At 47.2% G+C, this 22,216-nt stretch overlaps 12 protein-coding genes across 13 annotated transcripts; 5 read left to right on the plus strand and 7 right to left on the minus strand.

The window, feature by feature from the left end:
- Window positions 1–17: 17 nt before the first annotated feature.
- On the minus strand, window positions 18–1,019 carry MET14 (Adenylyl-sulfate kinase; the record flags this gene model as incomplete). Its single annotated transcript, XM_043154865.1, has 4 exons — window positions 675–1,019; window positions 463–612; window positions 206–410; window positions 18–148 (listed from the first exon to the last, which is right to left on the minus strand). Exons 1-4 carry the CDS (start codon window positions 783–785, stop codon window positions 18–20), a joined length of 597 nt encoding a protein of 198 aa, XP_043007323.1. The 5' UTR covers window positions 786–1,019.
- An 807-nt stretch (window positions 1,020–1,826) lies between these two features.
- On the plus strand, window positions 1,827–3,234 carry E1B28_009936 (uncharacterized protein; the record flags this gene model as incomplete). The annotated part of the gene is made up of 6 exons (XM_043154866.1): window positions 1,827–1,898; window positions 1,958–2,315; window positions 2,376–2,518; window positions 2,570–2,827; window positions 2,885–3,046; window positions 3,108–3,234. The coding sequence occupies exons 1-6, from the start codon at window positions 1,861–1,863 to the stop codon at window positions 3,232–3,234; spliced, it is 1,086 nt and encodes a 361-aa protein (XP_043007324.1). The 5' UTR covers window positions 1,827–1,860.
- A 203-nt stretch (window positions 3,235–3,437) lies between these two features.
- Window positions 3,438–5,180, minus strand: E1B28_009937 (uncharacterized protein; the record flags this gene model as incomplete). Its single annotated transcript, XM_043154867.1, has 6 exons — window positions 4,992–5,180; window positions 4,810–4,927; window positions 4,722–4,752; window positions 4,536–4,667; window positions 3,604–4,479; window positions 3,438–3,548 (listed from the first exon to the last, which is right to left on the minus strand). Exons 1-6 carry the CDS (start codon window positions 5,035–5,037, stop codon window positions 3,438–3,440), a joined length of 1,314 nt encoding a protein of 437 aa, XP_043007325.1. The 5' UTR covers window positions 5,038–5,180.
- Window positions 5,181–5,587: 407 nt separating this feature from the next.
- On the plus strand, window positions 5,588–6,848 carry E1B28_009938 (uncharacterized protein; the record flags this gene model as incomplete). The annotated part of the gene is made up of 11 exons (XM_043154868.1): window positions 5,588–5,714; window positions 5,774–5,802; window positions 5,858–5,934; window positions 5,995–6,076; window positions 6,141–6,217; window positions 6,269–6,319; window positions 6,387–6,402; window positions 6,458–6,503; window positions 6,564–6,672; window positions 6,733–6,743; window positions 6,799–6,848. 11 exons carry the CDS (start codon window positions 5,588–5,590, stop codon window positions 6,846–6,848), a joined length of 675 nt encoding a protein of 224 aa, XP_043007326.1.
- A 44-nt stretch (window positions 6,849–6,892) lies between these two features.
- E1B28_009939 (uncharacterized protein) lies at window positions 6,893–8,940 on the minus strand. The gene is made up of 4 exons (XM_043154869.1): window positions 8,540–8,940; window positions 8,310–8,482; window positions 7,231–8,257; window positions 6,893–7,178 (listed from the first exon to the last, which is right to left on the minus strand). The coding sequence occupies exons 1-4, from the start codon at window positions 8,879–8,881 to the stop codon at window positions 6,975–6,977; spliced, it is 1,746 nt and encodes a 581-aa protein (XP_043007327.1). The 5' UTR covers window positions 8,882–8,940; the 3' UTR covers window positions 6,893–6,974.
- An 84-nt stretch (window positions 8,941–9,024) lies between these two features.
- E1B28_009940 (uncharacterized protein) lies at window positions 9,025–10,380 on the plus strand. The gene is made up of 4 exons (XM_043154870.1): window positions 9,025–9,388; window positions 9,448–9,728; window positions 9,783–10,013; window positions 10,062–10,380. Exons 1-4 carry the CDS (start codon window positions 9,048–9,050, stop codon window positions 10,304–10,306), a joined length of 1,098 nt encoding a protein of 365 aa, XP_043007328.1. The 5' UTR covers window positions 9,025–9,047; the 3' UTR covers window positions 10,307–10,380.
- Window positions 10,381–10,402: 22 nt separating this feature from the next.
- On the minus strand, window positions 10,403–11,901 carry E1B28_009941 (uncharacterized protein; the record flags this gene model as incomplete). The annotated part of the gene is made up of 11 exons (XM_043154871.1): window positions 10,403–10,618; window positions 10,671–10,719; window positions 10,770–10,983; window positions 11,049–11,180; window positions 11,236–11,295; window positions 11,466–11,512; window positions 11,565–11,593; window positions 11,653–11,691; window positions 11,747–11,761; window positions 11,815–11,834; window positions 11,886–11,901. 11 exons carry the CDS (start codon window positions 11,899–11,901, stop codon window positions 10,403–10,405), a joined length of 837 nt encoding a protein of 278 aa, XP_043007329.1.
- A 410-nt stretch (window positions 11,902–12,311) lies between these two features.
- On the minus strand, window positions 12,312–12,617 carry E1B28_009942 (uncharacterized protein; the record flags this gene model as incomplete). Its single annotated transcript, XM_043154872.1, has 1 exon — window positions 12,312–12,617. The coding sequence occupies one exon, from the start codon at window positions 12,615–12,617 to the stop codon at window positions 12,312–12,314; it is 306 nt and encodes a 101-aa protein (XP_043007330.1).
- A 208-nt stretch (window positions 12,618–12,825) lies between these two features.
- Window positions 12,826–15,615, minus strand: E1B28_009943 (uncharacterized protein; the record flags this gene model as incomplete). The annotated part of the gene is made up of 7 exons (XM_043154873.1): window positions 12,826–13,622; window positions 13,680–13,869; window positions 13,920–13,996; window positions 14,053–14,515; window positions 14,564–14,798; window positions 14,852–14,993; window positions 15,048–15,615. 7 exons carry the CDS (start codon window positions 15,613–15,615, stop codon window positions 12,826–12,828), a joined length of 2,472 nt encoding a protein of 823 aa, XP_043007331.1.
- A 626-nt stretch (window positions 15,616–16,241) lies between these two features.
- E1B28_009944 (uncharacterized protein) lies at window positions 16,242–17,651 on the plus strand. Of its 2 annotated transcripts, XM_043154874.1 has the most exons (5): window positions 16,242–16,484; window positions 16,534–16,577; window positions 16,630–17,138; window positions 17,196–17,257; window positions 17,312–17,651. In XM_043154874.1, exons 1-5 carry the CDS (start codon window positions 16,413–16,415, stop codon window positions 17,549–17,551), a joined length of 927 nt encoding a protein of 308 aa, XP_043007332.1. In that variant the 5' UTR covers window positions 16,242–16,412; the 3' UTR covers window positions 17,552–17,651. The 2 variants fall into 2 exon arrangements, with proteins under 2 accessions (XP_043007332.1, XP_043007333.1); XM_043154875.1 differs by having other exon boundaries at window positions 16,242–16,577.
- A 55-nt stretch (window positions 17,652–17,706) lies between these two features.
- On the plus strand, window positions 17,707–18,617 carry E1B28_009945 (uncharacterized protein; the record flags this gene model as incomplete). Its single annotated transcript, XM_043154876.1, has 4 exons — window positions 17,707–18,034; window positions 18,090–18,350; window positions 18,405–18,528; window positions 18,581–18,617. 4 exons carry the CDS (start codon window positions 17,707–17,709, stop codon window positions 18,615–18,617), a joined length of 750 nt encoding a protein of 249 aa, XP_043007334.1.
- A 103-nt stretch (window positions 18,618–18,720) lies between these two features.
- E1B28_009946 (uncharacterized protein) lies at window positions 18,721–21,402 on the minus strand (the record flags this gene model as incomplete). The annotated part of the gene is made up of 7 exons (XM_043154877.1): window positions 21,356–21,402; window positions 20,724–21,305; window positions 20,055–20,663; window positions 19,681–20,006; window positions 19,383–19,626; window positions 19,280–19,331; window positions 18,721–19,229 (listed from the first exon to the last, which is right to left on the minus strand). Exons 3-7 carry the CDS (start codon window positions 20,139–20,141, stop codon window positions 18,721–18,723), a joined length of 1,218 nt encoding a protein of 405 aa, XP_043007335.1. The 5' UTR covers window positions 20,142–20,663; window positions 20,724–21,305; window positions 21,356–21,402.
- Between the last annotated feature and the right edge of the window lie 814 nt (window positions 21,403–22,216).

A 22,216-nucleotide genomic window follows, 5' to 3' on the forward strand; every position in this document is an offset into this window, starting at 1 on the left:
CTGAGTGGGCCAGGACGTCATATGTATCCCTTCTCAATCAGATAGTTTGTAATTATCTTGACACTCTCAGCCACCTCTGTCTCTGCGGTGTTGATATGAATTTCCGGGTTTGCAGGCGCCTCGTAGGGAGCAGAAATTCCAGTAAAATCTGTTACGACGAGAGAATGAGCTGATGATAACGACGCGGGGAATACGTATATCGAACCTTTGATCTCTCCAGCCCTGGCCTTCTTATAAAGCCCCTTTGGATCACGCTTCTCAACGACTTCCAGCGGTGCGTCGACGAAGACCTCGATGAAAGGAAGAGATGCCTTTATGTGCATTTCCCGAGCAGCGTCCCGGTCTTTCTGATACGGGGAAATGAATGCAGTGATGGCGATGCATGTTGAATCAGCGAACAGTTTGGAGACCTGGGCAACAGACTTGGGTCGACAGGATTTGTGAATAAAAGAAGGATCCTACCTCCCCTATACGCCGAATGTTCTCGTTCCTGGATTTTTCATCAAATCCGAGATCCTTGCACAGACCGAATCGGATATTGTCTCCGTCCAATCGGTAGGCATGTTTTTTCAGATGAAGAAGGTGCTGTTCTAGAGCACAGGCAATCGTAGACTGAAACGACGAGTCCAAGACGTCAATACGACATTATTGCTGAGCGATTGTGAATATTTCACCTTGCCACTGGCGCTCAACCCTGTGAGCCATATCGTGGCGCCCTTCTGCTTGAGAAGTTCTGCACGCTCGGAGGGACCGACAGAGCCTGGATGAAATGTGATGTTGAACATGCAGAAATAAAAGCAAGCAAAGGCAGAACGTTCAAACTGCTATTAGTATCGGTATCTGAGGTTACCGCAAACAAGTACAATGGTATCGCGAACAATCACGCAAACGTTAGAAATCTCCGTCAGCTTGAGAGCGCAATATAATTCCTTGAACACACGAATGTTGATGCGAAGACCTTGCAATTGGATTCGGCTGAGCATTTCTAGGAGAGTCCAAGGTGGAATGCTGAAGCGAGAGATGGCAACAGTAACTGGGCCAAATTCGCTGATTTTTATTACCACGTTTAGACCGTGTACTATTCTGTGTAGGGATATGCAACATTTTCGAGTACCACTTCCACACACCACTTGCCGTATCAAAAAATTGACTAGAGTATTTTACTAGTGCTCGGAACATTAACCTGATTTTATGAAGATTTTAGGATGGCTGTAAGAAGTCTCGGAGAGTGTCCGAGGGTGAATCAATGGGGTGACGGCATGTTGCTCGCCGCTCACAACCATGGCCAGTCCACTGCCGTCTCGCTTATTGGGGACCTCTGGTGACTCGTTTGGCTACACTACCGTTCACTCCCCTGCCTTTGAAATCTTGTATTTAATGTTAACGTTCTCGTTTACACTTTACTATGTATCTAAAATTTCGACCTATATTCCGGAATGTACTTCACGCTGTTATCACAACAAGATCTGAGCTGTATTTTGATTCTCATTTCGTATCCTCTGTCTTCTGGTGGTTACAATTGTACATACAAGCTCATATGTAGTCTACGGAACCTTAAAAAAATTGCTGAGCCCACAAATAAACGGGAAGACCATGCTTTATCCAATGTTGCATATCCTTGTGCTCTGCACGTCGAAAACCAGAGTAGTATTGTGAGTCAATTCACGTGGTAGGCTATAGTATTTTGAACATTTACAGAATTGTCTGAGGTTTAAACTTTAAAGTAGTGTTTTTTCTGTAGAAGCATATGGGCCAGTTTTGGTCAGAAATTGAGTGCTTTTGGCATGAAAATGGCCAAAATTTTTGCAGAATTCGGCGGTGCCCTCGTGCAGCTCACCGTCAGACTTTGCAAAACTCTCAATGCTCCGGACCGCCATTCACGATGTGTTTCTTCACAGGTATTCCCACTTAAACAACACTGTAAATTTGGGGTCAAGAATCAATATCTCCTCTTTAGATCGTTAGTTGTCCGTGTCCGCTATGTGTCGACACCCTCAACCTCCGCAACGCCCTCGTCAACCGCAAAGGATTTCCCTCCAATTCTTCCTCAGAGAAAACACAAGATAGATCTTCATCCAGCTCCTAAGAGGATTGAATCAGCTTCGCAGCCAACGCCACAACCCACGCCAATATCGTCCCGGAAACCTGTCGCCACTTCGCCTTCGCCCCCAGAACCCCCAAAGAAAGAAGATGATGGTGTTAAAATGACCATACAGCGAGATATTAAGCATGCTGAGGATCTTGGCATTCTCAAACCCGCTTCTCCAGACGCAACCGTCTTTCGGAAACTCATACATTCTACATGGGAACTCACGGTTGGTCTTGTTCACTTCGTACCATTGCGTGTTCACACAGGCTAACGAGTGTGCGTCTAGAAATTTTATTTTCGAGGTGCAAAACTCATCTACGCTCGCCAGGGAGAAATAAAGGCAATTAAGAAGCGGGCTAGCAGTGGAGGTGCTCCAATAACTAGGTTTGAGGGTAGATTGATTGAAACACAAAGACGAGACATTAACAAGTGAGTTTAAGGGTTCAATCGTCTCTAAATTTCTCTAATGCCGCTCCAAAGAGTCATCCCTTTCCTTGTCATCGCCGTCCTCTTGGAAGAAGTCATTCCTATCATTGCAATTTACGCTCCTTTCATGTTACCCTCCACATGTCTGCTCCCCGCCCAACGAGAACGGATTGAGGGCAAGAAGGCTCTCAAAGCACTTTCCACCATATCCTCAGCACGTCCATTGTTTCTGGCCTTGCAAGCCAAGTCTCAAGATGGGAAACTGCCTCTGACGGCACTGAGAGAGCCAGGTTCAGCAACTATGGTGTGCAGGCAAGTCCTTCGAAAGCCTTTTCTGACCAATATTTTTCTGATTGGTATTTTTTGCAGTATCCTGCGGCTACCGACATTCGGTATAGATCTCCTACGGTTATGGCGTATACGTCGGCATCTGCGCTTTATCAGTAATGACGACCGTCTGTTGATACATGATGATGTTCTGAAAACACTGACGAAGGAGGATCTCTATCAGGCCGTGGCTGAACGCGGGTTGTACGTGCTTCGATAGCTCGATGTCAAAATCAAACTGACTCATCATTCCTTCGTTCTGCAGCGTAACTCAGGGGCTGAGTTTGAAGGACAGCCAGGCGCGCCTAAAGTGGTGGCTAGATTCTGTGAAAGACAGTCCACCAGAAGACGGTGTTTCGCGGCGTCTTTCGCTATTAATGGAACGAAGGTAGGTTGAGAGGGTGACTGCTAGATTGTTCTTTGCTTCCATTGTAAGGTATACATGCACATTACAGTCGTCCTGTACCGTACGGTTCCTTGTCATAATCCCTATCCACTAAATACTTAAAACGGATTCATGACCCGTGGTCCTAACGACACACAGGACCAAGTTGATATCGCATTCTTCCTCAAAATATACTCAGGTGGGCAAAATTCATGCTGAGATATCCTGTATGACTGTATCATTCGTTCGAGTTCTTTTTCGAGACGAACACCGTGGACATAACCCCACAAATATGTCAGCCATTGGCCAGCTCACGCCGTTCTAGAAAGTAGGTATGAGGTGAGGATCAAGTTTTAAAGTCCAGGTAAACACTCACAATACCGAGTTCGACTTGAATTTCGTCAACCATTGCAAACGAGGTGGCATGATCACGATGTGCGTATACTAGCACATCGTAAAATTGTTCACGGACAATCAAACGGTCAAAAATGTTGCCTTCCTGTCCGCGGGATATGTCCGTCGTATCGCTGTCGATACGAAATTGATATTCCTGCAGAAGCTGCGCTTCTTCGACCGGAGAGGTTGGGACATCGGAATCCCGTGGTTTGAGGAGGAGATACTTTTGGGTCGAGCCCGGTAGCAATCGATGGCAGTTTACCCACATGAGAACATTCGGGGGGAGACCGTGAGCTTCACCACTCAAAAGTGAGCAGTTGATATCAGCATAAGTCGAAGTAGGGAGACAGGCAGTCTCTGCCAATTTTGGCACTAGGGTGGACAGGAAGTCGGTGAGTCTGAGTTCAAATATGGACCGGTCTGGCATGACCGACGCGTCGATGGTTGAAACTTTGTTGCGTATTGTAGGCGAAAGGGGAACATAGGATAAGTGGAACCAAGGCTTGAGTTTCCTCGCAGGGGGAGTAGCGACTGCCAGGGTAGTGGTTGTAATGACGGGCGGGATCGTATGGGGTGGTGCATCATGGACGCGCGGAGGATGGCTGGAACTGGAAGTCCCGGCCCTAGCGTCAGGTTGCGTCGAGACACCAGCCTCGAGTGGGTCCTGTGACAATCCTGGATTAACAGCGGGTAAACCAATCGTAGGCTCTTGTTCTTCGCCTTTGAGCCCGTCCGGGTTAGCCCGCACACTTCCGTCGACGACAGCTGATTGTTTTCGTCTTTTAGAAGCGTATACACACTGGGGATCGTTATTCCTCAGTTTGCACTGATTGCAAGCGGGCAAGTCCCGATCACACTAAGAGCCAGAAAGTTACAGAGAATGATGACTTGAGCCCAACGTCAAAAACAGACCTTTAGATTATGCTGCTGGCAGGATAGACACCGAGGAACACCCCTATGCGACGGTGTCGGGACAGGCGTATATTTGCAGTCCTTATCTGGAGTCCAGGCGCAATGGTTACAGACAGGCTGAACTCTATCGCACTGAATGTGTTTGTTAGGAAATATATCAAGATAGAAACCAAAAAAAAATTTCACTTTTAAGTTTCGAGCACGACATGAGTCGCATCTTCAAAGCATTGTAATGAGTTGAAGACAGAAAAGAATGAACAAAAAAAATGCCAACCTCAATTTGCCTCTGTGTCCTACCCACATTGACTGGCGTGCCATGTAGATTTTTGGGTTCGGTATACGAATTTTGAGCTGAGGATCATCAGGATAATCTGAGAGAGACTCATCCTTAACTTTTTAGCATGAAAGCATCAATGTAAAGTAAATCGCTCTCGCCAGATTGAAGATGAAGCTCACCTGTGGTGGCGCTCGAGTCTGGAGACGATTCCGAGCTCAGGGACATAACAGGAATTAAAGGCGGTATTACAAGTAGACTTCAGAGTGTATCTTTTGACTTTGAATGATTTTAAGACGCCGTAGACCGACGAGGAGGTCAGAAGCGGACTCAACCAACGAATCCTTTTGCAAGTTGAACCTACTTGAATACTTACCAAATTAGTACACGAAGATGTCACACATGTTGCGGTCACACATTTCAGCCACATGACATATGCATTGGATTGATAAGATTAGATGTGGTACAGGGGTGAGAATACTAGCGAGTACTTTCCAAGTGTGAAGGCGCCAACTTGAAATTTCGGGCCTACATCACATTTCCCAGAAATCGAATCCGAGACGTCCGCCTGACTGTCGTCCCAAAAATGACTCAATGTTTTCCCTCGCATTACTCGGTCCACATGGAGACTCAATTCCAACTCTCAACGTGCCATTCCGAGTGCCATTCCTCAATCACACCGCTATCTCGTTTCCCATAAACAGGGGGACTACATGACAATATGAAATAAAAACGCTCGTGTCGAAGTTAAGAATCTCCCATCCATTTCCGGACTTCAATGGCCACCCTGAGGAAAGCCCTGTTGACCTTTGCTCTCTGCGGGACTGCTTTGACTTTCCCGTTAGGGAAGAGGACCGCAGAATTCTTCGATCCAAGGGATGGAGGCGGTTCTATGTTGGATAACGGTGAATACCTTGGCTTATTATGAGGCAGAGGAACACTGTGCTGATGCATTTGGTTCTAGCTGGTAGTGGTGGGGGTGAACCTCTAAATGTGAGCACCCATTTCACCGCTTCCATTACGAACATCACCAACATCTTACTCCCAGGTCATCATTTCAGGACTCAGCTCCTTTGAGGTGCTCACGGATGACGGGCTTCTCAACTATGCGAGGGCCATCGGATTGTATGTATTCGCCACCACTCGGCTCCAGATTTTCAGCTTACTGTCGCTATTCCTGACAAGCTCAACTGAATGCTTCGGAGTTCATATTGGGGATCCTCAGACAGCTAATCTAGGCGACGGCAACGGCGCCCTTCCCCAGACAGTGAGTACTTATCCTGCAGTTGTAGTTCTTCGCTTCAGACACCGTGACATTCGGTTCATACTAGGTGGAACTCCGACAGGATTACGGCGACTCAGATGTGGGTACTTGCCTCGAGTCCCTTATTGGGGGCAATCATTTCAGGTAAGAGTGATAGTAAATATGTCGTGAACTATTCATGATCCTGCGCCCTAGAGTCTTCCGTCAGGATGGACCGAATGCTAACAGCGGTGCATTGTTCCTTGCGTGAGGCTACTATACTGGGAATCATTATTCTCAGGCTGACGTATGTCGTGAAACTTTCCTACAACAGCGTATCACACGAAGAGGTGTGTACGAGTTCACTTAGGTGATAGTGAACACTGACAGAGCTGCTGTTTATAGAGTGTCGCGGATTCGCACACCATATCTTCCGACGGTTATAACCAAGGTCAGTAAGGTTCCAACATATAGTTCGCCTTTACTGTTTCATGACCTTGCGGACCGAAAGGCCGCGACCAGCTGGTTCAAAATGCAGTAGGACAGACAAGCTTTAATGGCGTGAATTATTCTACCACAATGCGAACAATTGATGGTCTTTTGCCCATAGGCGCTACCGGGTAAGTACCAAATCTGTGGCTCATGGTACTACTCATTCTAAAAGGGCTCCCCGCGAACAGCATCAATCACGGTGAGTTTGATTCCCAACTTCGATCGAGCTCATTTTCAACGCCATACCTCTACAGGTATCGCCATCGATGGCTCTGTAACTTTGCTCACCGTTAACATAGTCTGAGGTGACCTGATTTCGAATCTGAATGAAACGATGTTACATGAGGTGTAGGACTATTGAAAAGGGTACAGTAATACAAGACTTGAGGAACAGATGTATTCATGCTAGAGTTCTTCGCAATCCTGGATATCATACAATGCACATTTCCGACTCATCCGACAAGGTGATGAAACTGGTTTCAGCCTTCTCTAGCGAGAATGTCTTGCGTGTGCGAAGTCGTTCGCTCCTGACCTCCGCAACCGTCTTACGCCTTACTCGATCAAGCACGCAATCAAGTTGAGAGAAATTCGCGTCATTGGCCGCAAATTTTCTATGTCTACTGCAGACGATATGCTGTTCGAGGCATCAGTGAGTGCTAGCGTACAGAAGACATGATGATACCCACCAGTTTGAAGTCTTCAAACTTCATTCTACAGCTTTCGCAATAGCCTGGTTTGGTCCCTTCTTCTCTTTTTATGAGTCTCATGCTATTTGTGCTCTTACTCTTGCGTAAAGCATGCCTTTCGGGAAGTATGGCAGGGGGACCCATCTCATCGCCTTTCCGTTCTCTCAAGGCCCGCGTCGCTTTTCTGGATGTTGTTATCTCCTGGTTCGCTATCATCTGGAGATTCGGCGGCAAGTTCTGCCTCCTAAGGTGGCCGGAAGTTGTTGAGGTGGTCCCAGTGGTAGAGGTGATGTGAACACTATTGCCGGAAGCCGCCATATAGACACCGTTGCCAGATGCGAGATATCCAGAGGCGTTCGCGGATTCATAGATAGAATCTCGGTCACCATCCTCTGGCACCTCACGTTCATGAAAGGAACTTTGACGGCGAAGGTTGTTCATCGAGACTGACCGTCTGAGGTCGCCGGACCTCCTTAGCTCGTTCTGCGCCGCTTTCAGCTTAAACGCGTCCTCGAATTGCTTCATCTTTTTCCTCCGATAAGCTTCCTGCTCTAACCGGCATTCCTTCTCCATAGTCTGTCCTTTCTCCCACCTCCTCCTCTCTCGTTCATCAAAAGGAACGAAAGGACCTCGGGCTTGGGGATGACAGTGCAGAACGGGCCAAGGAAATTTCCCAGAGTTGCGCCTGGGTTGTGGGTACTCTTGCACAGCGATGGTGGCCAACTCCTGGCGCATGTCTTCGACTAGCACAAAATAGCTTCCTTTTGAGAAATAATGATAATCGGGTCGCCTCTGAGAGGAATCTCTTTCGGAAGAGCCATTGATCTTCTCTGATTGGAGTAAGCGTGTTAAGGATCGACCTTGATTGGGGTTCGAATTGGATAAGGGAGCAATATGAGATTGCTTGGATGGAATTAGGAGAGGTTGATCGAGACACCGAGCTAGTACGCTGTCGAGTTTTTTGAGGGTCCATATCTTCATGTTATACGTCCGAGCCTTTGCTAATGATGAAGCGTCCTCAGGAACTCTGGGACCGATATGAATTCAGCTTTCCTCAACAGGAGTTCTAGAGAACATACTCAGTCATCAGGGTATGCTTCGAGGGGCTCTTCCTCAGATTGAAAGTAGAACGCGATAGTGTATGATGGGAGCGATTTTCTTTCTCAATAGCTTCCTCTGGCGCTTTCGTAGACCGGTCGGCATCATTGCAGATGAAATGGGTGATATCCTTCGAAAAGAAGTTATCGTAATTCTGATGGTAGAGGCATTGGTCAGACAAGGCAATAGAAGATAAGGATGATGTACTGACCCCTCCGAGCTCTCTGAGTCTCCTCTTTAACTTGTTGACGAGTGTTTCGTCTGCTATGTCCGTCATGTCGAAGTGAAATGTCCAGCTTGGCATAGCACGCGAGTACTTTTCTCGAAACTCCACCTCTTGATACTTTTTTTCGCGCGATTTAATCTTCTGTGAGGTAGGTGTCGCCACGGTAGGCCGAGCGCGTTTCAAAACTGCGCGACTGCTTTGCTCCTCAGCACCAACACCTGGAGATCGTGCCCTCTTTGTTCCAGAGGGTACTCGGGTTTTCGAAGGCGACATGGGCATACGAGGGATTACCCTCAAATGAATTGAGGAACGTTCAGCGGTGGCCATGAGAATGAAACCAAGAAAAAGTTAGATAGGCTAAGGTATGTAGATGTTGGTGTTTGCTGGCAAAGCGAAGCACGGCGCGTCATAAACAATGAACATTGGCACGCGGTTTACCACGTGAGCGCTTTCTCAGAATCAGGCCGTACTGGCGACGTGACTCTCTCCTGCAATGTCAACGTATGGTACCACTCGCCACCACCATCCTCCCGTTGCGCCAAATTTCTCAAACAAGGATCGCGTTACGGATTATCACACTACCTTATTCCGTCGGCTAATATGGGATGGAACCGTTCCGCTTGAAATCCGTGTAGATCCAAAGGAATTGCCTGCGAATTCAGATCGTGGACTCGAATGCTACTTTCTGCAGGCTCCCAGAGTCACTTACATGCCTCTTTTAATGCCAGAGATACGCAGATTCTTTATGGACCTGGTGTTTGACGAGACTGCTACCAAAGATCTCAAAGACGAAGAGTGGTGGTTCGAAACTGCAGAGGGAAGGCTGGTCAAATGGTGAGCCCACTCATTTTCCTTTAATGATTGCCTGCATGGTCTCTTCTTTTTCTGAACAGGCATTGGCCCATTGGACTGATATACGATAATCATATTATTTCCACGTCTCTCAAGCCATCCTCCTCTCGGGCTGCGTCTGCAGCTACCCCCTTACGTCTGACACTGCATCTCGCATCTCCGCCCAGCGATAAGTTGTTACTTTCACCGAGTGCGGAAGCATGCAAGCAAGCTTTCATGGGTCAGCTCAAAGAGGCCGATTTCATCAGATGGGGGAACACAAAGCGTATGACGGGACTCAGGCAACAGGACCAGGATGGTATGTGGGAGGGAATAAAAGAACGTGGGTCTTCTGTTATCGCCCTATGTCTCGGAATAAAAGAGCTATTTTTCGAAGACAATTTTGATGACTATTGGCGCGTCGCATCGAAAGTGACGCCTACGACAACACCCTCTCACACAGGTCCTCCGCCATCGTCGACATCCATGCATACAAGTCCCCCATCAGCAGATCCTGGTGGACCGTCGGAAAGAGATGGCGCTTACAATGTTCGAAGTGTACCGGTACGAATATACCTTCCGGATGGACCGGTCATCCAAGAATTGGTGCCTCCTGTCCTTGCAGATGGTACGCTTTACAAACTGTTTAGTTTTTCCAAGCTGAACATTCTAATAGGCACACCTCATACCCTTTCTTCATATCTTACGGCCAATCTACCTCTACTTTTCCCTCCCCAGCCACCTGCTCCTCCACCTTCTCGAACTAACCCCAACCCGCGACCCCCGTCCGTTTCTCACCTCGCCTATGCTCTGATTCAAGGCATAATAACTCCGCATGAATCTGAAATGGCGTGGTTGGGAGCGTGCCTCGCAGGAGCAGACGGATGGGTGAATGTTTGCATAGGCTTGCACAATACGTAGATCCTGAGACGTAATAGGCTTTTAATGCTGATACTGTTCCACCCATTCGTGAAATCGGGTATAACGCAACATGATTTTGAATCTAATACAATGTATTCAACGTTTTTTCCACTTCAACTCTCTTAGCTCGTACATCCATTCACCCGAGTTACTACTGTAACGGCTGTCCACGTAAATCGTCATTCTCTCGACGCGTATTTCGGGTTCGTAACGTAGCGAATAGTAGGCTTGCCGAATATGCAGTAATAGATTGCTAGCGTTCGTGATTGAAAGCGACAACGCTAGGACCACCGGTATCTGACCCAACGCAAACTAAAGTGAAGTGATGAGTGAGGATTTATTGAGATTGCAATGTGTTACTCACCTCTGCATAAATCCAGAATATGCAGCAAAGCAAATATGCCGAAAACATACTAAGGTCGACGGTAAGTCTGCAAGCACAGACAGCATGCATCCAACTTACATTACAAAGTTTATAGTGGACTTGGTGTACACCCCAACGAGTGCCGCGTTCTGCTGTCTTGCACGAGGGGAAGCGAGGATTTCGTACCCTTTGTAGCCAATCAATAGCAGGATAATTGCGTTGTAAGCCAATATCGGAATCCAATAATGAAAGAGGAACGGAGGAGGATTGAGCAGGCTACAAAACGCGTGTGAAGGTATGATGTGAGACGCAACTGAAAGAATGATACATCAGCGAAGTGGAGACAACAGGCACGTATCCGTCATATTTAAACGTTACCATGGATGTCCTCGAAAGACTTGCCCAACATCGTATACATAGCAATCGCCTCTGCCAAAAAACAACCTCCTAGGAAACCAGTGATACGTCTGCTTCCATCATACAAGACATAGATCCACAGAAACAAGACAACTACAATTCCGTCGTTTCTATGAGCAGTTCGCAAAAAGTTAGGCACTCTACTCACGTTCTGATGTTAGTATAGCAGTACTGAACCCCATGAGCTCCCAACCAAACCAAAATGTGCCTGGGTAAGAATGGTGAATATCAAGATTGATACAAGAGGGATGGCCATACAGCTGGTAAGGGATTGAAGGCAGGACTTAATAAACTGCCACATTCAAGTAAATTGGTCCACGTACAACTATGGAGCAAAGAAGTTAATGCACGGTAAGAACGCCAAGTAGGTAGAGTGACTTACGCTGTCCGTAACTTCATCGTTAAAGAAAGCAATAACTTCAATACTGGACACAAATTAGTGAATTGAGATATCTGATGTAAGGGCATGGGACCAACATAACACAGAGAAGGCCAAAATATCGATGCTGGCGACATCACCGCTGAGCTTACATGGAGGGATCCAGGAATCAAAGATGTCACTCACTGAGATGAATAACAGCTTGACAAAAGACCAGCTTCTACTCTACAAACACGAATCTCTTTAGTGTCATCGAAGGACTGCCATGAACAGCACACACCCAGATCAGATCTACCTGTTTCAATAAGTTAACGGTCAAGTTAGAAGGTGTTGGTGAAATGGAGATACCTCAGTAATTAAGGTCACGACTAGGTCAGTCATGAGTATAGCATGAAGATCTCAAGACCCGGAATGCTCACTGTGATCATACAACATAATGGTAATTGCAGCCACTGAAGGTATCAGATTTTTGTTTGGAAATTCGCTCGAACCGACTACTCACCACAGACATACTTTGTGTTTTGAAAGACAGACAAATAGTGTAATGGAACTAGGGACGATTCCATTGCCTAGAGCGAGATTGGGGACATCAAGAGAGAAAATTCCACGATTCGTGGTTTATATAGAAGACGCCTTGGAGTCGCGCCGTGACTTCGGTGAGCTGGAACAGGCTGTAACGGGCAAATTGCCAACTACCGTATGGGAAGGCTGCAATACAATTCTAGCCATGGCAACCTCAGACTATATAAGCTCCTATACAGAATCGGGAAACAGCTGGGATACCACGGTCCTCCAGCATACGTAAACATGGGAAAACGTCCGCACCCTGTCGCGGCCTTGTCCGTTCAATAGCCTTCCAATCCCTCGAGAACCTCATCTAGCGCAGCCCTACTCCGCTCTAACGGTTTAGAAACCTCCAGTTCCAATGTTTTCCTATCTTTGATTCCAATAGCAGCTCGAGCTTCGCGAACGAACTCGTATGATTCTTGTAACGATTTCTCGGTCGATGATGATTCGCGTCGTGAGAGTTCGGATTCAGTCTGTGGGGAAGACGATGGGAGTAAACTAGCCAGATCTATGCCGGATACACGCAATGCAGCAAGATCTCTCAAGACGTTTTTTACAGGGAAAGATTGGACTTGCTTCGACATGGCGGGAGGAAGAAAGTTGTGAAATGCACTGCCACAGTAGAGCAGCTGAATAATTGAATTCTACGAGAACGTATGTATCGTATACTTAGATAAAGCATTCCACCTTGTATATTATTCCTCATATGCCGGGGTACAATCCTATAATAATCATGATTGGCCGTAAAAATCGCAGGAGTTGTTCTTGGGTGTATGTTTGTCAATCGCCATTTTACGCGTCACTATCGCTGGCATTACTATCACTCTCATCGTGTCCCCACACCGCGAACGCACGGTGGCCATTATAATCACCAGGACGAGTTCTCGAGTGACCATGATCCTTCCCACGCATCACTGTGGGGGTTTTAAGGTCGTCCCTATCCCTTGGAATCCTGTTTTTGTTACTCGGTTTCTTCATTGTATGAATATCATCCCGGGTTCCGTGCTGTCCGCCAGAATCCGAAGAATCTCCCGAAGAATTATCGAACTCAACGTGATGACGCGGAGACAATACAGATAAGTGAGGTTGTGGGCCAGCGAAGCGGCTTGGGGAGTCGATACCCGACCGTACACCAGATCGCGAACGGGAACGCGACTTGGCAGAACGCCTTGGACGCGATAGACCCCTATGAATTCTCTCTTCGGTAATGACTTCCGCCGCCTTTTCACGTCCGAGCGCCTCGTCGCGAACACTTGCCGCATTCGTGACAGTAACTGTTGTTGACGTAGCTTCTGCAGAAGAGTCATCGATATCAAATTTATCGTCTTCTTCCTCAGAAACCTCGTCCTCCTCATCTTCTATCGTATCAGTACCCACTGGAGTCTTGGATTGGCGCGACAAGGAACGTTTCTTTCGTTTCTTGGTCTTGGTCTCAGGGCCCTCTTCGACGACAACAAAGGATTTTTGTCGTTCTCTTTCATTCCATTTCAGTGTACGCGATATTGCGTGGAACCAATCGGTGGATTGCTTGTCCGCGCAAACAGTCGGGAACGGGTACTTGGATGCTGTAACCTTGATATGATCACCCTCTGCAGGAAGGGCATTAAGGAAAGATGGTATATATATAACAAAAGTTCTCCACTCACGCTTCAGCTCGACCCTACCACGACCATCAAACGATGCCCAGGCGGTACTTCTTGAATTGAACGGTACGCATATTCGAAGTTCCATGCTATCAGGGAGTAGCATAGGACGGAAAGACAGGGTATGTGGACAAATTGGCGTGATTAGAAGGGCTGGAATTTCGGGATGCACTAGGGAACCGCCCGCGGACAACTTGAAAAGAAGAGATCAGCGGACGCTAGACTTCCATCGTAAGTACCCACAGAGTACGCAGTGGAACCCGTTGGCGTTGACACAGTCAATCCATCAGCTTGAACGGTTGTCATATGATGTTCGTCGCCTGCTCATTTGAATCAGAACAAAGCAGAAAGAATAAAAAGATGGAAGTAAACGAACCGAATAACTCGAGCAAGCTGACATATGGACTAGGTCCTCTGTCAACCACAAGGTCATTTAACACCTCGAATGATTCTGCGGCACGCGTCGTGAAGCACATGATCTCCTTGTCTTTGTAAACCTTTCCGGATTCTGGCGCATAAGGGCCGCCAGACCAGCCCCCTTCCAAGGCTTCCCAACCATCCTTCTCGATATTCTTCATCATGATTTCACCGGTCTCCCCTTTCTTGACAGCTTTCCTCTTACTCTCAGGCGAATTGACAGCGCGATACACTGTACAAGTAAATCTCATGCGCAGATTCACTCGAATGCCAGAATCCAAGGCAGAGTCCATGACCGCCTCATGATCGGCAAAGTCGAAATTGGTTAGGAAGCCAAGTGATCCTAGGGCAAAAGGTACCACTGGGGGTACTACACGTTGGAAGAGCCATGAAGTGAAAAGAACCGTCCCATCGCCTCCAAGCTGATCGAGATCAAAACAATGTAGAGTAAAGAGATATTGAAAACTCACTGTGACCACGAAATCAAATAAATGTGGACTTTGACTACACATATGACTTGTCCAATATCGTAACTGGCCCTCCTCTGCAAGGTTAAAATCTTCTTTTTGTGCTCCGGAAGTCATTGAGGACAGTGAACTGCTTGACGAACGCCGCCGAGGAAACGGAACGAAGAGTTCGGGATGATCACGTTCTATTCCTGCGGCGTCAAACCGTCGCGAAGTACGAAGTTGGTGATCCACATAGCTATTTATGGAAGTTAAGGTATGGAACACTCCATTGAAGTGAATGATACATACACTACAAGCCCTCGTTGCTGTCCAGGACGTGACTTCAGCATTAAATACAGCGCGAGTTGTCTTGTGAGCTTAATCAGTCTGTTATCTCGAGCTTTAGTGATGATGAGAATGTTCTGAATGTTGGAATGTATTCGAGCTCGACCTGTAATTCGGGGATCAGTGCGCATATTGCTAGCTCGATTAACGATCAACGCACCGAGTTGTTTGCTCATTTCTCTAACGCCAACCGCTGTCTCGGCCAGTCGTCTAGTCGGATTACTCCCAAAATCACTGTCGTCATCGTAGCTGCCCGAGAGAGAGGAAGGAGAGGACTGTGATGAATATCTATTGTGCAAGCTCTTGTTAGCCCTCTCCAAAGGTTCTGGAATTCCGTTCTGTTTGTCACGTAGCAACCACTCCGTGAAAGCGCCCTTGTCTAGTTGTGAATGGACGAAACACGGTGAATCTATTAGTCGATGGGGTCGGTTGTGATGGTTGTCTTCGGATTGCAGGGCACCGGTTGCGCCAGGGACGATGGTGCTGCCTTTCGACAACTGAGGCGCCTGCACCTTTGGGTCCCCGTTGGGTTTTCGATGATGAACGGGTGATGATTCTTCTAGAATAACGTCTGGCGCCCACTCTGATTGAGACTCGAGCTGAAGAGATGTAGGTCTGCTACCGCGACGATGAAGACTTGGGCGAATTTCTGGCACTGGGCCTGGTGATGAGGGGGGAGTAGAGAAGGACTCTGTGTCCGGGGAGAGGATTGGGGCTGAGGGGGACATGGAAGAGAATGAAAAGGGACAACGGCAATATGTGACTGTGTCTGCTCTTTTCTACGTTTATCTCATCAGCAAATAGGAAAGATCCCGTCTCAACTTTTGATGTGGGAGATATACAATCCGATCTCATCACGTTTACGTGGCAAAATTATGCCGAGCTGCGGCATTCCAGTCCTCGGAAAACAGGCGAACATTGCAAACATGCCGGTCGTGCGTTCATGTATCATAGCAACGCCGAGGATCGTTCTCGGCATCCGTACCAAAGTCGGTGAAACATTTAAATACTTGCTGTGGGGCACTATAACGGTGAAACACCCCTTCCTTCGTAGATGTGGCTCATGGCACTGTCTTCATGGAACTGATGAATAAAGATGAATTAACTAGCTCATACCGGCTGTCCTTGAAGTGCCTAAATTCAGATTCTGGCAGTGCTGATGGATGAATCGATGAGGGACCGTGAACCGATGCAGTCCCTGGATGGAGGCTTTATCTGGTCAAATTTTCTTTTGCAGTCCGCGTCCGGCAGTCTAGTCGGCTGCGAAGATTTTTGATTACAGTTCCCAGGCTTCTCCATAAGAGGAAGTACTTCCTCTTTCGAGAATCGAGTAACCCCGAGTTTGCTTACGTACAATGCTTTAACCTGTACCGCCCTCACCACCAGCATTCCTGAAGATACAGACAACGGCGAAGATCAGAGAGGTCCTGCTAGAGTAACGAGAGCCCTTACACACTCATTCATACACTCCCGACCAGCCATCCACCAAAGGTTCAGTCTCTAGACCGTTCAGTGCAATTCTATCATGCCCAGCAAGACTTCTGGTGGTAGAGGGAGTGAAGAAGGCGTATTTCATGTCCTTTTGACTGGCTTTGGTGTACGATCTTCCTCCTTTTTATCCTTGAAAGTCGCGCTGAACAAAACAGCCTTTTCGCCACTATAAAGAGAACCCAGCATGGCTTGCAATCAAGTAGGTGAACTTACTAGTTCACCTAAAATTCTGCTACATGCACGTCTTTAAGGTCATTACACAACACCATTCTCCCTATGGATCCTGATTCCTCTTTCATTGATGGTAAACCTTTAATGCGGGAACCCAAGGAAACAAAGAACCGCATCATCAAGGTATCCGCGATCGAGATACCTATGGAGTACGAAGCTGTTTTGCAAACCGTTCCGGGTCTACATCTCAGACCGCCGCAACTACCAGAAGCCGTCAAGAACGATGTCTTTCCGCTTCCCCCAGACAAAGGTTATGACTTTATCTTTCATCTGGGTGTCGCCGGTCGTGGTTATCTACGCATGGAGAAATCAGGTCATAAACTAGGCTACCACATGAAGGATGCGACGGGAAAACTTGCACCTATGGTTCGGGGTGACCTTGGGCGGAGAGAAGATCATGTTTCAGTTGGTGACATAGGGGAAAGAGAGAGGTTAAGTCTGGAAATGGTGGAGAACGCTGGTGCGGGTGACACGTACAGCGCACGTCCCAATCGAGGATTTGGAACGGGATACGAAAAGTTTCCTGACGGCGAGTACCCGGACAGCCCTCCACAGATTTGAAACCCACTCACGTTACATTTTGCAGAACTCTACACAGACATTGACGTGTCGCGACTGATACACGATCTTAGACGATCTGGAGTAGAGGTACGCGTTGCGGCCCCCCTCGTAATTTGAGGCGATGGTACTGATTGTTCTTAGCAAATATATTCCTCGATGGATGCGGGTCACTGGTTGTGCGATTTCATCTACTACTGCTCGTTGGCCGAGTCGAAACGCAATGGGAATCCCTACGAGAAAGACCGGAACACACAAGTACTGTTTGTACACGTACCACCTGTAGGGCAACCATTAAGCACAGAGGAATGTACGGATGCAGTCAAGAGAATAGTTACCTGGGTATGTTCAGAGATTGCAGACCAGCAGTCCGACATGGTTTAGGATTTTCGTGTAATTCTGGTACATACTTTTTTGTCTTATTTGTCAATTTTTGTATAATATGTGCCGCATGACGTCACTACTTCGTCATGGACTTTCGTCAAAAATATATATAAAGAGGGCATATACTTCGAAATTCCCTTACATCTCTTGCAACCATGTCTTACGCCGACGTTGCCAGTTCCAATCTGCCTCCAAACCAGCCTCGTCCGGACCCCGCTCTCCTCAATACTGAGTCTCCCCGCACGTCCACCATCGCAGACGATACATCCAAAGTCAATGTTGTTCATCCTGATTTTAGAGAAAATCCGGCGACGGTCACAAGTGAAACAAGACCCCCACCAGACAGCAAAAGGGAAAGGGAACACGCTAAACCAAAGGTTCGCAGACATCTGCACGATGCTGAGCAAGAAGGGTTCCATTTGTGGCAAGTCGCCAAACAGTATCTCTTAAGACCCGGAGTTGCTGGCGGCCTCGTGGGTCTTGGTATGTTCTTAGTCTCATACTCAGCCATCGTGATGTACCCATCGTTTCTGTATAGTCAACATCGGTCTATTGGCCAGTGTTTCTCGTTCCTTCTACACTCAATCACACCTACGTCGAGAAACTAAAGCGATCTCCAGCACCATCGCTGGAGCGCTTGCCATCCTAGCCCTTGAGGGTTATGCTGCTGAGAAATATCGTGAAACACCTGCAGGCCGGGAAGAAGAGCGTCGCGCCAGGGAGGAAGGTGCAGTCGTCTACCGACACCTTCGCGAACACATTTTGAGGCCTGGAGTTCTCGGGGGCCTCGTTGGTCTAAGTTCGCCGAATCACCTCTTCGATTTACATCTCGTTACTGACCTGATCGTCATAGTGAACGTTGTTGTTCTTGGCACCGTTGGCTATTTCTCTTACATCAACTGGTCTAGGCCTTCTTGGGACAGGCGCGTCGTGTCTGCAGTTTCTGTGGGTCTTTTGACCCTATGGGGTAGTGAGGGGTAAGTAATTTGACTGTGATTCTCAGCCTTCTCTGACTTGCGTTTGTCTCAGCGCTATCGCAGAAAGATACCGCTCTTCACGACGTTAACACTGGAGGGTACAGACTCCTAACACTGTGATAGGACTTGCTCAACCGCTGTACTACGTCATTTCCGTTTATTCCGTAATCTCACACACGTTATTGGACTTATTCAAAAGAATACAGTGTTTCTCAGAACAAACCTTTCCAGCTTCCCGCGATAATCCTCGCGATCCTTTGCTATAGACCACAGCCATCCGTCAACGTCTGGAAGTGTAATCGAGCTGAACCATTCCAATGATAGAGCGACTGGGAGTGTTCGAGCTGTTTCTACAATCACCTCGCAAGCATCGATAGCTGCAGCACGGAGGATATATGCCTGGTCAACGCTCAGAAACGGACCATCTTTTAAGAAGATACTGTCGTTTCCGGTATTGGATGGAGGAGCTTCGAGAAGTGCCAAATATGTTTCTCTAACGCCTGGAAACAAGCCGCACAGGCTGGGTGACGACGTGATGTCCAGCACTCCAAGGTAAATTAAGAGTGAAGGGATGACATTGTCCGAGAAGACTGGAATCCGCGAGGTGTCAGGGATAGGAAACGGAGATCCTCCTGCATCTGAGCCAAAGCGAAGCTTGATCGCATGGATCAAGAACAAGGCTTTCTTGAAGCAGTAGACAGCTGAGTCGCAGGATAAGGACTCAGTCATTGGAAGTTGAACAAAAACATACGTTGCCCGTCAACTACCGCCATGTCTTGGAACGCCGGAAAAGCCCTAACGAGCTAATGGAGGGATTAACTCAAGAAAGAAGAGACACATCGGTGTGAACATACCATTTCTAACACAACTTCAACATCGGCATCTGGAACATTATTGCCCGCTTTCACTCGAGCCCCTTCCTTCAACGATTCGGCGACAAAGGTACCGAAATCAGGATATCCCGAGTGCAACAAAATCTTCCCGGTCTCTTTGAGAACGCCCACGATCAACTTGACAAGTTCGTACAGAGGTCCACCTAGTTCTCCAACTGTAACGCCTGGAATAGAGTCATGAGCCTTTTCAACGTAAATGTCCACTCTAGAAAAAACCATCCTAGTTAATTCGAGCCAGCCCTTGAAAGAATGTACGCACTGCATAAGTTCTGCTACCTTGGCTTCCGATATTCCCGACATACCTCTTGCAGACATGAGATCGCCCTCATCGGCTGCAGAGGATATGTACATTCCAAACACTAAAGCGCGTATGTTGTCCCATGCTCCACGTTTAGTAGCATTGTGTAGAGGCAAACGATATCCCGATGCGAAATTCAAGAGCGACAAGATTGAGATGAGATTGAGTTCAGCGAGGGGGGATGAAAACTTGAGGGGTAAAGCTAGGCCGTGGAGTTGGGAGACACGTTGAAAGGAGGAGGTAAATGTGGGTGATTGAAGGAGGCGCTCCACGTCTTTTGGGTCGATCTAGGCGAGTATGAGAGGAATCACCGTTTATCGTAGCACAGGGCTCACCTTGATCTGAGAATTTTCACGAATGATACGGGCAGAAGATCTAACAGCTTGCAGAAACGATCCAGAGGACGGTAATGGGGCAGACATGGGCACTAGTAATCAAAGAAATTGAGCACCCAAAGAGACCAATACAATACAAGGGCTGGAGAGGATTCAAAACGGAAAGATGTCATCCAAACAAGACGGGGGAGGGAGAAAGAAGGCGGATTCAGATATTGCTTATATCAGAGCGGTCTGTCGATATTCGAATGGTGTTTTGAGGGCATTTAGTACTTTGTGGAAGATACCGCCCTTCTCTTCCTCCACAGCTCTTCACCATGTCCAAATTCCAGGTGTCTACCATGAACCGTGTCTCCGTGGATTCTATGGATTTTTCTGGCCCTAGCTGGTGGTGTTGGGTCGTTGAATTATATCTTCAGCCTGAATATTATGTAGACTTCTATGCGTCAAGTCATCAGAAAATATACCACCTGCGACGCTTGCAAGCAAACACCCAAGTCCAACAAGTCAACAGGTTCTCGTGGCGGTACTCCGATTCAACACCTACCTTCTTCCCTTGGTTGGAACGCTAAAGTGATCTGAGAGTTTTCGTAACTCAGAACTCTCTTTCTTACTCCGGGACACATAAGTTGCATAACTCACTAATGATCTTTGGCAAAGATTACTTACTACATACGCATTTCGAAGTTTTTGGAATTCTTTGTCGACTTCTCTTTTACCATATTTATACTGACCGAATTCCTCCACCCTCTGTTGAAAAAAATTGAATTCCTTGTGGTAGGAGAAGTTAACATGCCTTTCAGTAAGATACTGTATCAACCAATTACGCAAGGATATTAAGATTTCTTCCTTGTATACTGCTCAGTGAATGTCAGGACCGTCGCCATGCCACATGTGCTCGACAGACAGCTTTTGGTAGCAAGATGTGAAGGGCCCACTAGACTTGAACAATCAAAATCCGTTGTTATTCAGTGGCAACTAGTTGTTGGAAAGCATTGTCCCAACTTTCCTCCATAATGATATACTAGAGAATGACCAAGTCGTACACGGTAGAGCGAAAGGACTCAACTCTTTGAAAAAAAAAAACATGATGACTGAGAAAAGATGTTTCACAAGGATCCGTTCGCAAGCTTGACACACCACCAATCACACCATGATAGAACGGTCTTGAGTGGAACCACTGCGAAGATGAATGATGAACGATGAAGGCGTACCAAAGTTATAGTATTTCCGATATCGATACTAGATGGACTGCATCGAACAGCGTGAATATATTATGAATGAATCAAGGAGAAACTAACCTTTCCCAGCAGATAATGAGTCGCTCGGAGTGAGAGTTTAGGTGCACGCCGTTGAATTCGAAGAGAACCAGGTCCATTGCAAAGTCCTGTGGGCACATAGAGCGTGGGAACAATTTCCGAATTTGGAAATTATTATATCAGATCTCCTTCTTGTTCCGCCGCTGCAAACTTCCGTCCCGTCCTATACAATTCTGGGCACACGTGGGGGAAGAATTTGACGGCCAATGTCCGCGGGATATATCAGAAGGTTGAATCGTGAGAGAATTTGTAACCCGTCCCCCTTATCTCATCGTTTTTAGCGCCTTTCGCCCGTTCAACGCAATCAACGTCGTTTAGACCTGGTCCTCCTTCATCTAGAGTTCTTCTGACCCCTTCGGGGCGTCATACGTTAAAATTGGAACGATACAGAGAAGACATTATTAGTTGAGTATCACGATGATCGGGCTACATGTTGATCATTTCATTGCATCATTTTTGATTGTCACCCTGCATCATTCCTTAAACCAACGTGACATTTTGATTTTGGCATCAATGTGACATTTTGACATTCTTATGTGTGCGGCCCCAAGACAAACATACCGTAACGCCCACGTGAAAATTCGTCACAAACCACAACTTACACCCTACGTCTCCCAGTAGAACCTACACTTACACCTACGTCTCCCAGTATACAAGTCGCGCGATGCCAAAAGAACAAGAAAAAAAGCAAGTTATCTTACCCTTCCTGATCCATTAAACATATGGCCCCTGCACAAGGATGACACGCTTTCCCGGAGTGGTAGACCTACGGGTCTCAATATTTATTTTTTCGTTTGTTACAATACAGGAAATTGGCGGGACGTGCGGAGAACAACCAGGGGA

The sequence above is a fragment of the Marasmius oreades genome, chromosome 6 (assembly GCF_018924745.1).
Source record: "Marasmius oreades isolate 03SP1 chromosome 6, whole genome shotgun sequence".
Taxonomy (NCBI): domain Eukaryota; kingdom Fungi; phylum Basidiomycota; class Agaricomycetes; order Agaricales; family Marasmiaceae; genus Marasmius; species Marasmius oreades.

Excerpts from the sequence above, each read along its gene's own strand:
- E1B28_009939 (XM_043154869.1), bottom strand. The coding sequence starts at position 8,881 with ATGGCCACCGCTGAACGTTCCTCAATTCATTTGAGGGTAATCCCTCGT. Across the intron at positions 8,483-8,539 it reads GACTCAGAGAGCTCGGAGGG|AATTACGATAACTTCTTTTC; the intron begins GTCAGTACATCA and ends CTCTACCATCAG. Across the intron at positions 7,179-7,230 it reads AGTTTGAAGACTTCAAACTG|CATATCGTCTGCAGTAGACA; the intron begins GTGGGTATCATC and ends TGCCTCGAACAG.
- E1B28_009944 (XM_043154874.1), top strand. The coding sequence starts at position 16,413 with ATGCCCAGCAAGACTTCTGGTGGTAGAGGGAGTGAAGAAGGCGTATTT. Across the intron at positions 16,485-16,533 it reads TCCTTTTGACTGGCTTTGGT|CCTTTTCGCCACTATAAAGA; the intron begins GTACGATCTTCC and ends TGAACAAAACAG. Across the intron at positions 16,578-16,629 it reads CCAGCATGGCTTGCAATCAA|GTCATTACACAACACCATTC; the intron begins GTAGGTGAACTT and ends CACGTCTTTAAG.
- E1B28_009940 (XM_043154870.1), top strand. The coding sequence starts at position 9,048 with ATGTCAACGTATGGTACCACTCGCCACCACCATCCTCCCGTTGCGCCA. Across the intron at positions 9,389-9,447 it reads GAGGGAAGGCTGGTCAAATG|GCATTGGCCCATTGGACTGA; the intron begins GTGAGCCCACTC and ends TTTTCTGAACAG. Across the intron at positions 10,014-10,061 it reads GCCTCCTGTCCTTGCAGATG|GCACACCTCATACCCTTTCT; the intron begins GTACGCTTTACA and ends ACATTCTAATAG.